Genomic DNA, 15072 nt, shown 5'->3' with positions numbered 1-15072 from the left:
AGGACTTGGATGGTGGAACCAAATATGTTTGCTAAGTTTGCTGATAATATGAAGATAGATAAGAAATGAAATTGTGAAGAGAACATAAGGATATAAATAGTTCAAACAAGCAGCGTAGATTTGGCAGATCAACAGCAAGTCAAAAAATGTGAACTTATCCACTTTAGCAGAAAAGAATAGAAAGCAGCATAATATTTAATGGAGTTAGATTGAGGTACAGGTGGTCTGGGTCGGCTAGTATCTGAATCATAAAAACATGCAGGTACCACAAGTGATTAGGGAGGCAAATAGAATAAGACCATGCAACATAGCAGAAGTAGGCCATTACACCTTCTCTTCATTCAATGAGATCATGGCTGATCAGATAACTCTTAATTCCATCTCCCTGTCATTACCTTTACTCTCAAACCTGTCTGTCTCAGCCTTGAATACACTTCATGATATAACCTCCAAAGCGCTCTTTAGTAAAGAATTCCAGATTTACAATTCTCCGAAAGACAAAATTCCTTTTCAACACCATCTTAACTTGCAAACCCCATACTCTGAGATTATGCCTTCCGGTCCAAGAGTCGGCCACAAAGGCAAACAACTGTTCAGCATTTACCCTGTCAAGTCCTACAAGAAGCTATTTCGGTTTCAAGAAGATTGCTTCTCATTCTTCTATATTTCAATTAGAACAGGCTTAATCTCTGCTAATAAGACAGCCCCTCCAGATCTATTATCAGACTAGTGAACCTTCCTTAAACTGCCTCCAATGGTAGTATATCTTTCCTTTGATAAGGGGCCCAAAAGTGTTCATAGAATTCCAGCTGAAGGCTGACTAGTCTTATACAGTTTAGCAAAACCTCCCAACTTGGGAATTCAATTTCCTTTTAAATAGAGGCCAATAATCCAGTTGCCTTCTCTGCTACCCATTGAACTTGCATGCGAGCATTTTGTGATTGATGAATGAGGATTCCCAAAATTCACTGTCCTGTTGCTCTCTGCAGTCATTCTGCATTTAAACAATATTTAGTTCTTCTATTTTTCCTACCAAAATGCATACTGTTCACTTACCTTTCAGCTGCAAAGTTTTTGCCAATTCACTTAACCTGCACGTATTCCTCTGCAGATTCTTTGTGTCTTATCATTTGCCTTCTCACCAATTTTTAGCATCTACAAACTTGACTACAGTTTATTCATTCTTTAATCCAAGTCATTAATAATTATTGCAAATCATCATGGCTCCAGCATTGATCCTTGTGGCACACCAATTTGTAAACGTCTTCCTGATCGTAACTCTGTGTTCTAGGAGTTTGCCAATTCTCTATCCGAACTAATGTAGCAATATCCAACACCAAGTTGCATTATGTATGGCACCTTATCAAATTCTTGTTGATTATTCCATTATGATAGAATATGAAAGTTGCGTTTTTTGGCTACAGTTAAGCTCAACAAAGGAGGTCAATCAACCTATGCCTCTTATGAGGAATGGCCTGAATCTTTTGGCGTTCATAAGAATGACAGATGATTTTATTGAAATGTACAAATTTCAAGAGGACTTGACAGGGTGGATGCCAAAAGGAAAATACCCCTGTGGGAGTGACAATTAGTAGTCACAATTTAAAAATAAGCCATCTCCCATTGAAGATGTAGATGTAGATGTGTGCCCCGCACCCCAACACCCTCCTTCAGCGGGTCCCAAGTCTTTGGAGTTCTCTCTCTCCCAGAGAGACATGGAGGCAGAGTGTTGGAAAACTTTTTTGGGAGTGGTAAATAGGTTTTTGACTAACAAGAGTTAACCATCACAGATGGTAGGCAGTAAATGGAGTTGAGGACACAAACCAAGTGTCTTTGATCTTATTGAACTGTGCATTAGACAAGGCTGAATAGCTTATTCATGATCCGAAGCCATAACTTTGTTCGATCAACTTTGTAACCTTTGTCTTTTGTGTTCAATAGTCTTCAGATGTGTAAACAAATGGTCAACTGGCATTTTATCAAGTATCTTTTGGAAGTCCACACACACTACTTCAACCACTTAACCCTCAGCAACCCTACATTACAGAACATTGAAGTGTGATGATACTATAGCTTTAAGAGGTGTATTTTGTCCTTTTTGCTAGAAAATAATGAATAGAGGTCGAGACAGGAGTGGCAACAGTCTGTTTCAAGCCAATAAAGTAAATGGTTTGTGAAGCCTTTGGGTTTTTTCAAGACCAACAGAAGCAGCATGAATGTGGAGGTCAGGCTCCTTCTCAACCAGGGTTTTAGTTAATTCTCAGTAATTGTTGGGCTTTGAAGCTGCAATACATCTCTTCCTGCTACAGCAAAATGCTTGATTTGTCTCGGCCAGAATTTTCTCTTGATGTCCTTTCCTTCTGGACTGGGTGTTTGCATGTGAAACAATCTATTTTATTGACTTTGCCTTTGCATTTATGGGATGTTACAATACTGGCACAGATGTTTACTTTAACTCTACTAGAAAACTTAGCAAAGTTAGACCAATTCTCTTCCTTTATTTGTATTTTAACAGTATAATCCAAATATTTCTGAAGATGTAGAGGAAAGGATAGTAAAGGCGATTCTGGATAGGAGTGAGAGAGCAACAGGTAGTTGTCGTGGGTTCTTTAACTCTCCAAATATTGACTGGGAATATTATAGTTTGAGTACTTTAGATGGGTCAGCTTTTGTCCAATGTGTCTAGGAGCATTTCCTGACAGTATCTAGACAGGCCAATTTGGGCGAGGCCACATTGGATTTGGTACTGGGCCAACACTGGTGGTGGCAAATGTAGTTTAATACAGAAAAGTAAGAGGTGATTCACTTTGGAAGGAGTGACTAGAATAAAGAGTACTGGGCTAATGGTAAGATTCTTGGTTGTGTAGATGAGCAGAGATCTCTCTCTGTCCATGTGCATAGATCCCTGGTTGTAAGCTTTTATTGGTAGAGGGATTGAGTTTTGGAGCTATGAGGTGATGTTTTAGCTGCACAAAACTCTGTTGCGGCTGCACTTGGAGCACTGAATACTGTTCTGGTCTCCGCATTATAGAAAGGATGGAAAGGGTTCAGAGGTGATTTATTAGTACGCTGCCTGGTATGGAGGGAAGGTCTTACGAGGAAAGGTTAGAGAGTTTGAGGCTCTTTTTGTTGTAGAGAAAAAACTCGAGAGGGAAATATGATAATCAGAGGGTTAGGGAGGGTGGACAGTGAGAGCCTTTTTCCTCAGATAGTGAGGGAACATTGCTTTAAATTGAGGGGTGATAGATGTAGCACAGACATCAGAGGTAGTTTCTTTACTCAGTAGTCCAGGTGTGGAATGCCCTGCCTGCAACAGTATTAGACTCACCAACATAAAGCATATTTAAATGGTCATTGGATAAACATACAGATGAAAATGGAATAATGTCGGTTAGATGGGCTTTGGATTGGTTTCCCAGGACAGCATAATTTCAAGGGCTGAAGAGCCTGTCCTACTCTAACGTTCTATATAATAAAGTGTGCTTTGCTTAAAAGTAGTAAATGTTGGAAATGAAAGTTGACTTCAAAATAGCAAAGTTCAAAAGTAGTAGTGATAAGAGCACTGATGGAGAACAAAAGCATCAAAACCAAAATTTTGATGAAGATCTGTTTAAATATGTACAAGCGTTGCCAAAATTTGATGAAAAGGGCATAGAGGTCTTTTTCAAGTAGCTAAATAAATGAAGTGGGCTGGTGACCATGTGAGTATTGTTGATTCAAACAAAATTTGGAGCTGATGAGGTATTTCCATCATTACCAGGAGGTATCTGAACTTTACCTTACAAAGCAGCAGCCCTCCAAAACCTTGTGATTTTAAATAAACCTGTTGGACGAGAACTGATGTTATGTCACTTGTGTCAACCACTCGTTTGACTAAATCTTCAATGGGAGATTTAAAGACCAACAACTTACTCAAGATCCCTTCAATTAAGTTCAGATAATTCAGTGAGGGAGCTGTTTTAAATGGGTGCTAGAAGAGCACAAAACAATTCACTCTGGTCAGGCACGGAGAAATGATCCTAATGTATGCGTCCCCTTAACTACACTGATCACTACCACTATATTCCAAGCTTCCTCCATTCAACACTCCCTTCCATATTTGCCCCACACAGCTGAGGCAACCATAATGCAGTTGCCATAGTCTTGAATGCATTTTCCCAAACTATAACCCTTCTGTTCGAAACAGAATAATGATTGGACAGTAAGATAAATTGAGGGAACTCCTGCATCAGCTGCCTGATCACCTGCCCATTCCCTTTCTGCTGCACACCTTGTCATTCCACTGATGTGTATTATTTACATAGTTCTTACTCGCTCAGGACCAGCAATACTAGCTGCTGTTCAAATTCTGAACCCAGATTTCAATAGTTTCTAGCCAATTTCACTTTTGTTGTGCCAAAAACTTCCTGGGCACAGGGGAAGTGAAGCTTTGTCACACCACTACTTCTTCAACTACTCAAACTTGGGGAAAATTAAGAACTTAAAAGAAAACTCATTTTCACAGACCTCACCAGTCAGCACCCTCATTTGTGTTGCAGATGTTTTTGGCTGTTAAGCTTTGTTCCCTGACTTTCATACACATCTCCACTCTTACCTTCGCTTTCAGCTACATGCGCCATGCCAGGGTCTCCAAACATTCATTTATCTGCTATCCGGTGATGACACTCCTTCAGTATCTGACTTCCATTGCATCACCACTGCTTTTTTAAATTAAAAAAAAGTCTGGCATTGCTTTCCCTCAGAACTGTTCCCTCCTGCTGTCACTGTGCCAAAAACCATAAACAAATGTTTCTCGTCGATCTCAATGAACTTTGTGACGGTACAACTCAAGTCATAAGCCACACAAACATGTAATTTTGAAACTGACTTTATTAAAAACAAGTTACATATTTAATGTAGTTATGGAGTCACATTTAGTCCATTATGGTGTGGACAGGATTTAGACAGAAATACTGTACATCTTTGAGTAAAAAGATAAACATGATTTGGACATACATTGGATTCTTAAGAGTGGAGGGCAATGTACATCGGTCAAGCCAACATTTTTGGTTCCCCAGTGCTTCATGTTCAGCTAATATTCACACTTGGTACAGTCAACATTTACTGATGATCACAATTACCATAATAGTGTGATATTCTCCCTCTCACATTGATCATTTGCTGCAATGTCAATGTCTCCCACTTAAGAACTAATCTGCAAAGATTGAATGTGTAATCTCTGCAAATATTAATGATAGCATGATTAAGACAGAAAGGCAGTCATATTTTTTAAGGCTAAAATTTAGTCTCTGAGTCCTAAATTCAACCCAGTATAAATGAATATAATCTCTTCGATTTCATCGCTCAGTTGTTGCAAAGGTGCTTCAGTTGCCCTTCTGCTACCCATTTGAGGCAAACCATCACCAACTGTCAACTATTAATTTTAAATTGTTTTTTTTTAAAGCCTTTAGTCAATGAATATTCAGAATTTTAAAACAAAGATATTTACATTAAAAAAGCAGCAACATTTCATTCTTTCCAAAGATGAAATCTAATGAGCAACTTCTTTGCACATTCAGTTGTAACAGTAAGGTGGATGGAAAAATTTCATTCTGAATGAACTGGTATTTGTCAAAATGGTTCACTATTTCTCTTGCTGTCAAAAGAGCAAACTTTTGCTCGGATTTGCCCTTCAACTCACTAACTTAAACCTACATTTATCAGTTCAATTGCCCTCAACTTTAAAGGTAGTATTCTTTCCATGGAATGACTAACTTCTTTCTTTTTGGTTAGACAATTTAAAATTGGATTTTAAAACACATAGGAAACTGCAGTGGGCCATGCAGTAGATCTGAATTTGAATAGTTAGAAGTCACAGCTTGAAGACCTTATCTACTTATATAAACAGCAACATTTTCATAATGCAGATTAAGCTGTGTTAAATGCAACATTTATCATTTGCTGCAGACTTCTAACATTAGCATAGCTGAAGAGATTTTATTTTTATTTCGTTACCCATTAGTTCAAACCTAACATGATATTACAAAATAACAAAACACTGCATGGTCAGTTTGTGCAAATTTGGCTTATGCAGACATATCCATGGTTACACAGGACAACTGCAAGCTTGCAAGAACAATGTCTGTGCAGAATGATTTGCAGATTGCTGGGAAAGCTCTTAGCCTACCAGTATTGTACTGGATTTGAATGCTGCAGAGGAAGAGAATGATGTCAGTAAGTACAAAGTACTTCCAGTTTTCAATCATGAACAATTCTGCATTTCCAAGAGCCACAAATCTTGCATTTGCTGCTGCTCCAGGTGCAAGCGTGTTGTTAAGGATTGTTGCACAGCTCCATGTGAATGTACAATCTTTTTTGGGACAGCAGCAACAGACTGAATTTAAAGCTAAAGGGACAACAGTAAACACACAGTTTCAACTGTCAGTTTCTCAGAATATATATTCATCTTTAGCTTTCAGTTAAAACTCATTACTTAGATAGCACTTCTGGTGCTGACTAACCATTTTACAGCTATTTGCTATAGTGGAAGCTGTAGAATGCAATCCAAAACCCAGTCGGGTCAATCACTGCGTTGAGTAAGGTTTAGTTTTATTTCCTCCACTCCATATTATAGTTTTTGTAAAATTGTCACTTCATGCTTCTTTACCAATGAATTTCAGCAAAATATAGGTGTCCACACCAGAGAGAGATATTTGAATTCATCTTTGATGTGCCTTTTCAATTATAACTATTCAGCTTTATATTTAAAAGGTTCTGAGCACTTGGTTTGTTAATTGGCTTTATTTTATTTTAATAGAAATGGCTCAACGTAAAATTTGAAAACATACTTTTGAGAGATCCACTGTTCATTATGCAGGGTAAATCTTTGAAATGGTGGGAGCAGTAATACTTAAGTGACTCAGAAGTCAATATCCTTATTGAAAGTTGGATTCACTAATAAGTAGGATAGCACAGGCTTTTGTTGAATTCATAACTTCATCCTAACATTTACTTTTTAAATACACTTCTGGTTGCCTCACCTATCGCACAACTGATTTAATGATCTACCTGTGAACTGGTAGATGTTTGTGCAATTTTTCCCCACACACGTTTTGCACCGGCATGGATTAAATGTCTATCTGCAGTGGTTATTAATGCTGGCTCTTCTTCAATGCCATTGAATGCTTTTGCCCTATAAACCACCTCCAGCACAAATGAACAGTCTCCGCTCACAGAGCACAAAACAAAGTGGTGTGGCTGTATACAAAACTAAAATTTCAGTTAAAAGAAAACCTGCTTTGAGAGTACAATCGGAGTACAGAATTAGTGTTTACAGAAAAAAGTATTTTCAAACGACGAATCTTTATTCTAAACACGTCCTACATAAAATGATTACTACTAATTGTATCCTTTTCTATTCAGATCTACTTAAAGCAATTCTGTAATGTGCAATTATGGCAATTAATGCCTAGTGGCTAATATCATTGGTGCTTTACCCAGGAAATGTTATGTGCCTTTGAGTAGGTCAGTGAAACTAGCACCTTTAATATAACAGAGTTTGTAGCCGTGACAGTGAAAGGCACCATTTCTTGCTCACAAGCAGCGAAGTGCTTCAGTATTTTACTTTGGCACACAGATCCCCATCATTTAAATCTGAAATATTCAAAAATAGGTATAAAAATGAAGGTGACATTAAGTGCATGCAACCAAATTTGTGATTCAACAAAATAGTTTGGTCCACTGGTGAAGTTCATCAGCTGGAATTTGCTGATTGCCCACAGTTAAACATTTCAAGTAAAAGATTTGTAGAAATTCAGGAGAGTCTTTACCATATGTTCCAATTCCACACAGAGGAAGGAGTATTACACACTGGGAACAGCAGTCAGCTTGTACCAGTTAACAGTTTCTTTGCTCAAATCAAACTCTTTCAGAGTTAATGTGACACCACCCAAGTAAACGTTCTCTCTCAACGACTCTGCACTTAACACACTCAGCTGTAATTTTCTCTGTTCAAGTGATTCTTTACTGTAACCACTGTACACCAACTAAAAGGAGAGAGAAAATACAGCATGAAATTGGACATCATATACACATTAATGCTTTCATCTTCTGTGCAGTACAACTAACTCCAATTTATGAATGTTACAAGTGAACTGAAGATATTCTACTACTACAAATATTTTGCAAGACAGCTTAAGGAATTTGAATAATGCATAGAGTTTTCCTTATGCAAGGTATTTCTCATGATAGTCTAGCCATTGGCCTACATCCACATTGGGATCAATGTGCATGAAAAGCTTATTTACAAACACCATATGACAAAATGGTCTAATCCAGAGCCAGACACACCATGACATATTAGCTTTGCTATGCCTAGTGTGTTAAAATACAACTTGCCCCAACTCACCTCTCTTTACCCAAGGACAATTTAGGAATCAAGAAAAACTTATTTTAATGGATTTGCAATTTCAATGGGAGCTGAAATTCTGGACAGTACAAGTTCCCATGAGAGTTGAGGTCTCTGATATACTTGTATATAAAAGGTGTTACTGAAGCTAACAGATTAAGGATATCAAAAGTTTGAGAGCATTCTATAAAGGTAAACCATTTATGTCATTGAGTTTTTAAATCCACTTTAGCAAATACTTTTTCAAAATTAAAAAACTCAGACAAATAAAAACAAGTGATGAAACTGTGCAATAATCATTCATAAAAAATTAAACTAGTTTAATAATGTCATGAAGGAATGACTTCCTCAGCTATTTAATGAACAGCACCATGTTCTGAAAGGACAACTGAAAAAGAAGGCAGAAATGCCAACATTATTTGCAATGGCCTCATCCTGAGCCACTGTCAAAATGCTAGCTTCAGGAAAAAAAAATCAATGAATTAACATTGCAAGCATTATTCAGAGACATCAAAGCAACAACTGCTTCAGAGAGAAGCCTCGTCACATTTGCAGAGACTGCAAAATCACTCCAAAATTCATGATTTCAAAAGGAAATGATCTATTTCAATGGAACTCACTGTGAAATTAGCATTTTTTTGTCTGAGCAAACAAGATCCAAATCAACTCTGTGGAAGGGGTACCAGACCCTAAACATTAACTTTGATTTCTCTTCACAGATGCTGCCAGTCCGGTTGAGTTGTTTTCAGCAATCTGTTTTTGTTTCTGATTTGCAGCATCTGTAGTTCTTCTGGTTTTTATCTAAATAAATTACCTTGGACAGCCAATCACATAGCCTGCAGTAAGCACTGATTATCACAAGGTGGCACATTAGACCAAGGTATTTGCCCAAATCAGGTAGTATTGCAGGATCTTTTACAAACAGATTTTAAAAACTGTAATAATTAGAAATAGCACTGCAGTTGTTAAATCTGTCAGCTTCAAGCCACTCATTTATTTAAAAATAATCAAGAAGAAAACATCCAAAATGACAAGATGAGAAACAAATTTCAAAGTGCAGAAACGACCAGGACACGAAGTGCTTATACTTACCATTTCATTGTAAGTTGGGTTTTCAGTTTTCCTTGAAACCTTGGTTTTATGCTTGGTTATCTTATGTGGGTCAGGAAGCAAATATGTTTTTACATAAGGGTTTGGGTCTGCTCCATCCTCAGTTACCTGAAGTTAAAAATATGAGACACACTAACCAAAAGTTGACACCACGCAAAATATTAAATCTTTTGTCAGTCACTGCAAGCTACATGCCCATTAATGATTTCAACATTATATTCTGCAAAGTGGCCGCCAAGATTTGTGTTTTTAAAATAGCTCAAAGGCAGGCAGAGACAGAAACCAAGAATAATTATGTCCAGTGCAGCAGTGAAGAAATAGAGGATGAATGTCCATAATCCAGTATTTACCATACCGTAGAGGTCACCTATAGAATCACTACCATGTGGAAACAGGCCATTCAGCCCAAAGAATCCACACCGACCCTCCGAAGAGCATCCCACCCAGTTGTATCCACCATCCCTGCAACCCCTCGCCTCACTAAACAGCCAACACACCTAACCAATATATCCCTGAACACTCGATAATTTAGCATGGCCAATCCATGCACATCTAACTTGCACACCTTTAGATCGTTGGAGGAAACTGGAGCATCCGCCAGAAACATGGGAGAACTTGTAAACTCCACAGAGACAATCACCAGAGGGTGGAATCAAGCCTGGGGTCCTGGTGGTGTCAGGCAGCAGTGCTAACCACTGAGCCACCATGCCACCCCTGTGTCAGAGGCAACATGGAGTTTTTAAGCATGTTTAAAAAAAAGGTGTTGTGCAACATGCTGCTATATTTTGTTAATAGATTCAATTAAAATTTTCTTGCAACAAAATCCATTTTGGTTAAAATTTGATAAGTGTATCAGAGGCATTGGTTCCTGTGTATTTAATTTTTTTTAATGCCTCCCTCACAGCTGTGAGCAACAGATAGATATTTTTGAACTGACGCGTTCAGTAAACACAACCTGAATCAATAAAGATCGGGAAAAAAAAGAGCATTTAATGAAAATAAATGCATGTAGACCATGACCTTGTGACCTAAACAGCAACTGTACTAAACCAAAACTGGAACTGTACTGCAGCAACTGGTATGCCAGACCAGAGTGCTCAATTAGGGAAGTACAATTTGTAGAATAAACATGGTCAATCCAAAGCATGAGAGATGACCAAATGGAGGTACTGTTTGCAAGGAGAGGAAAATAAAGACTGTGCAAGGATACAAAGGGTGAATGCATGGGTCATATTGGAATACATGCTTGCTCCATTATCTAATTCAGTCCCTTGCAGGGGGAGAAAATACATAAAGGGGAATGGTTTGAGAGCACATTTGTACTGAGTGTAACTTGTACTTACCAAATCTCTGATGTGCATTACCATAATGAACAATGTGTTGTTCCTGTATGAAATAGACAGCTTAACTTCTCCTCCCACTTGACCAGTGCTGGGACTCGGCAAAACAATTTCTAAAGAGATATCATGTAAAGAAAAATGCAAATTACACATAGGAAACACATTAACTATAATATGTATCAAAGCAGTGAATCATGATACAGCATCTTCAATCAGGATTATCTATATAACCAGAAACAAATTTTCAAATCAAAAATACTTTAATTTAAAATGAAATCTCTTTTACAGAGTTTACAAGGTTCAAATCATGAACTCAAACTCAAAAAAATGTTAGCCACAGATCTGCTCCTGATGATTTAGGTAACTGTCCTGGATTGTACTTGCATTGATATCGGACAGGATATGATTAGGTTTCAATGTTGCTCATGTGAAGTATATTTTCCATGCAATCAGCTTAAAATATTGTGCCAGTTTGGGGAAAACATGGTCAAGTCCCTTCTACCCCAGGAAACGCACCGTGAATTTGTGCTGTCATTTTAAGGACAACTGCTGATACTTGCTCAAGAGTCAAAATATAACATGGCTCAGTGAACTGTGAATACATTAAAGGGCCAAAAGGGTGAGGTCCAATCTTTCATTCAGCAGGGTAATAAAGCTGTAGGTTACAACAAAAGAAACATGAATAGATTCTATGTAAGAAACAAAAGGGAAAAGAAAAACATGAATACTCTATCTTTCTTGCATATTGCTGAAAAGTACATTTAAGATTTTTTGCTTCTACTCATTAGGAAAATAAGCTTCCCAGGTTGTTTAAAAGCAAAGCCAATAGAACTTAACTTCCAATAAAGTGCAATATGCAAAGTCAAATGTTAAGTAGCTCCCTTAAATTTGAAATAAAACAACTAGCTTTAAATGAACAATTTTGCTTTACTTTCTCTTCCATCTCTTTGGAACAAGACTTTTGCACTCCAGAATCTACTTCAGACACTGTGCAAAGATGACAGATAATCCTGGCAGACGAATGAAGAACTGGTAACTAATGGATTGGGAATTAATTCCAATAATTCTTTAAGTTACTCACATGGCTTAAGAAGAGACATTCTCAGTAATTCTGTACAGTAGCATCAAAAAATGCTGCTATTTGGATGAAAAGGTTAGAGGGATGTTAATCACTGGACTAACACTGCAATTTAATCTTGCATTTAGAAGCAAAGCTTAAAGCAAAATGTCCAAATCTATCATGCTACATGTCCTTTGTCAGTAAAATTCTTCTTCTCTTCCAGTTAAAATATTTGACAGAAGAAATACAACAGTGAGAATGTATTTTTCAAAGTGTTTTGCACTGAAATCAATCTGCAGCAATATCTAGGAGGTTAAGAAAATAAGAGGAGGAGGAGCCCAAACAGTAAACCTAATGTTTGAAAGAGGATGGCATAGGTTCAACAGTATTTCTGCTCAATGCTTCAAGTTAAGCAAATCTTACAAATTTGCAGCGTTTCATGTCCTATCTGTTATCAAGTGGGATTTACGAACACATCAAAAGTTGTTTAACAGGTCATAACAGTGTGTGACATAATGTATATGGAATTTAAGTTTTATAAAAATGCATGTTGAAGCAAGTTCTGATGTTTCAACTTGCTAAACATTGCATCAAAGGTGGCACAACCACAACAACAAGGTGCATGTGTCTTCTCAGCAAAACTACATTTGCATTACCAGAGGGCTTGACTATTCCTTCAATTCCTTCAGCCTTCTCATCACGGCTTAGTGGGTGGAAGAAGGTGTAGATGAGATCGCACTGAGGGCAGAGATGAAAAATATATTTTAAACATTTTAGCTAAAACATACAGGTCTTTTGCTTTGCACAGTGTTTGTGTGATGGACAGACAAATGCACATTTTATGATGGAATCAACTTGAATTGTAAACAGAGTTAGCATTCTCTGCTTCCAGCCATTCCTCTTTCATCCAATTTGAGAGATTCTTTTAGTTTTCTGCTCTTTGGTATCATTGCACTAGCCTAAGTGATTCTACATTGGCTTTCATTGACTAGATTCATGTCGACACACAGCAAGGAAACAGGCCCTTTTACCCAGATCTGTGCTGACCAAGGTTCCTAAATCAAACTTGTCCCATTTGTTGTCGAAATGTCTTTTAAGTGTTGTAATTGTACCCACGTCTGAAAGCTTCTGCCATACATGCACAATTCTCTGCGTGAAAAAGTTGCCCCTCAGGCCCCTTTTAAATCTTTCCCCTCTCGTCTCAAACTTTTATGCACCCCAGGTTTGGACTTGCCCACTCTGGGGAGAAAGATCTAGGCTATTCACCATAACCATACTGCTCATGATTTTATAAACTTCTATAAAGAGGTCACCTCTGAGCTTCTGATGCTCCAGGGATACAAGTGCCCGCCTATCCAGCTTCACCTAATAACTCTAACCTTCCAATCTCTGTAACATCTTTCTAAATCTCTTTTATACTCCTTCAAGTTTAATAACATCCTTCCTTTAGCAAGGTGACCAGAACTGTACACAGTATACCAAAAAAGGTGACCTCACTGATATCTGACTGATGAAAGCAAGCATGCAAAAGGTCTTCTTCACCCCCACCCGTCTACTTGTGATGCCACTTTCAAGAAACTATGTACCTGCATCCCTTGGTCTCTGTTTGACAACCACTCTTCAGTACCCTACCATTAACTTGTTAAGTCCTGCCCTGGTTCGTCTTACCAAAATACAACACCTCACATTTACCTGAATTAAACTCCATCTGTCACACCTTGGCCCAATGGCCCAGTTACCAAGATTCCATCATACTCTTCACTGTCCTTTGTATCACAAACTTAACTCACCACATGTGTATTCTCATACACATCACTTATATAAAATAAAAATAACCTAGCATCGATCCTTGCAACACACAGCTGGTTACAGTTTAAGTCAATACACAAAGCAGACCTGACTTACCTTGAAGTCAGGTTGACGTCATGCAGGGAACTGTGGGGGGAGAACCACCATCCACTTATTTTATCACACTGGCCTAATGCACCTCAGAAAAATGCTTATTTAACTATTTATTGTTACTAGCTCCAAAACAGGACAAATTTTCTTCCTAATTAAACTTAATCCTTACCTCAGCTACTTCTGTTGAACCATTCATCAGACACTGCACGTAATTGTTCAGCTCTACCTTCCGCTTGGATGCCACGTCCTTAATGTGTGTTCTTCCAAGGACCACTTTGTTGGGAAAGCTGGAAAAACAATGGTTTGTCTAAATTGCTAAGAACAAGAAGTTAAATTTAAATTAACAAACATTTTTCTTAAAATATAACCTACCCTGGCAGTTTCCAAAGAGGGAACAGGATGCCCAGTTTGTTATGCAGCTCCTGGAATTCATCAAACGTTCTGAAGATGAATGTTGGAGCAATCTGCCCTTCCCGTAATACCCTCACCACATATATCTGTGGGTAAGAATATTTTTTATTTGAAAGGCATTAAGTATTTCAAAACAAGAAAGTAACAAATTCTTTTGTTGATCAGCCATCCCCTGAAAATAATGTCAGCCATAGCTGATTCATTAGCATTCTCAAACCAAGGCTGATTCTCCACAAGTACTGAAGGAATTGATGAAAGTACAGGATTTGGATGAGATGTTAAAGGGAGGTGAATGCAACAGATCATATGGTACCTACTTCAAAAATAAACAGCAGGGGTCTTATCTTATGAAAGGACTGATGTACAAGGAGAGATTAACTAGATTAGGATGGTGTCTCACATAGACCTATAAAATTCTGAAAGGACTAGATAGGTCAGATGCAGGGAGGATGTGCCCAATGCTGAGTGTGTCCAGAACCCGCGGGGTGTCCACAAACAGCGGATTCAGGTCAACCATTTAGGACAGAGATGAGGAGACACCTCTTCATTGAAAGAGTGGTGAGCCTGTGGAATTCATTACCACAAAGTTTTGATGCCAAAACATTGAATGTATTCAAGAGGTGGCTAGATATAGCACTTGGGGCGAATGGTATCAAAAGGTTGTGGGGAGAAAGCATGATTGAGTTGGACAATCAGGAATGATTGATGAATAGCAGAGCAGGCTCAAAAGGGTTGAATGGCCTAATCCTATCTTCTATTTTTTCTATCCCCGGTGACATTGAGATAACAATTGATAATTGTGAACACAAAATAGATTATTGTATTGTAGGAACCTGCTGGAAGGAAATTTGTCGCATATTCAA

At 38.0% G+C, this 15072-nt stretch overlaps 1 protein-coding gene across 1 annotated transcript in view; it reads right to left on the bottom strand.

Moving 5' to 3' along the window:
* Nucleotides 1–4851: 4851 nt before the first annotated feature.
* Nucleotides 4852–15072, bottom strand: part of pik3c2a (phosphatidylinositol-4-phosphate 3-kinase, catalytic subunit type 2 alpha) — a 100515-nt gene continuing 90294 nt past the window's right edge. Inside the window, exons 27-32 of the mRNA XM_043705773.1 lie at nt 14171–14295; nt 13968–14085; nt 12553–12634; nt 10840–10949; nt 9479–9604; nt 4852–8024 (exon numbers count right to left, since the gene is read on the bottom strand). Coding sequence (XP_043561708.1) covers nt 7842–8024; nt 9479–9604; nt 10840–10949; nt 12553–12634; nt 13968–14085; nt 14171–14295 — 744 coding nt within the window. The 3' untranslated portion in view covers nt 4852–7841. The remainder of the gene's footprint in view (nt 8025–9478; nt 9605–10839; nt 10950–12552; nt 12635–13967; nt 14086–14170; nt 14296–15072) is intronic.

Source organism: Chiloscyllium plagiosum, chromosome 16, assembly GCF_004010195.1.
Source record: "Chiloscyllium plagiosum isolate BGI_BamShark_2017 chromosome 16, ASM401019v2, whole genome shotgun sequence".
Taxonomy (NCBI): domain Eukaryota; kingdom Metazoa; phylum Chordata; class Chondrichthyes; order Orectolobiformes; family Hemiscylliidae; genus Chiloscyllium; species Chiloscyllium plagiosum.
This window is presented reverse-complemented; position numbering and strand designations above follow the sequence as displayed.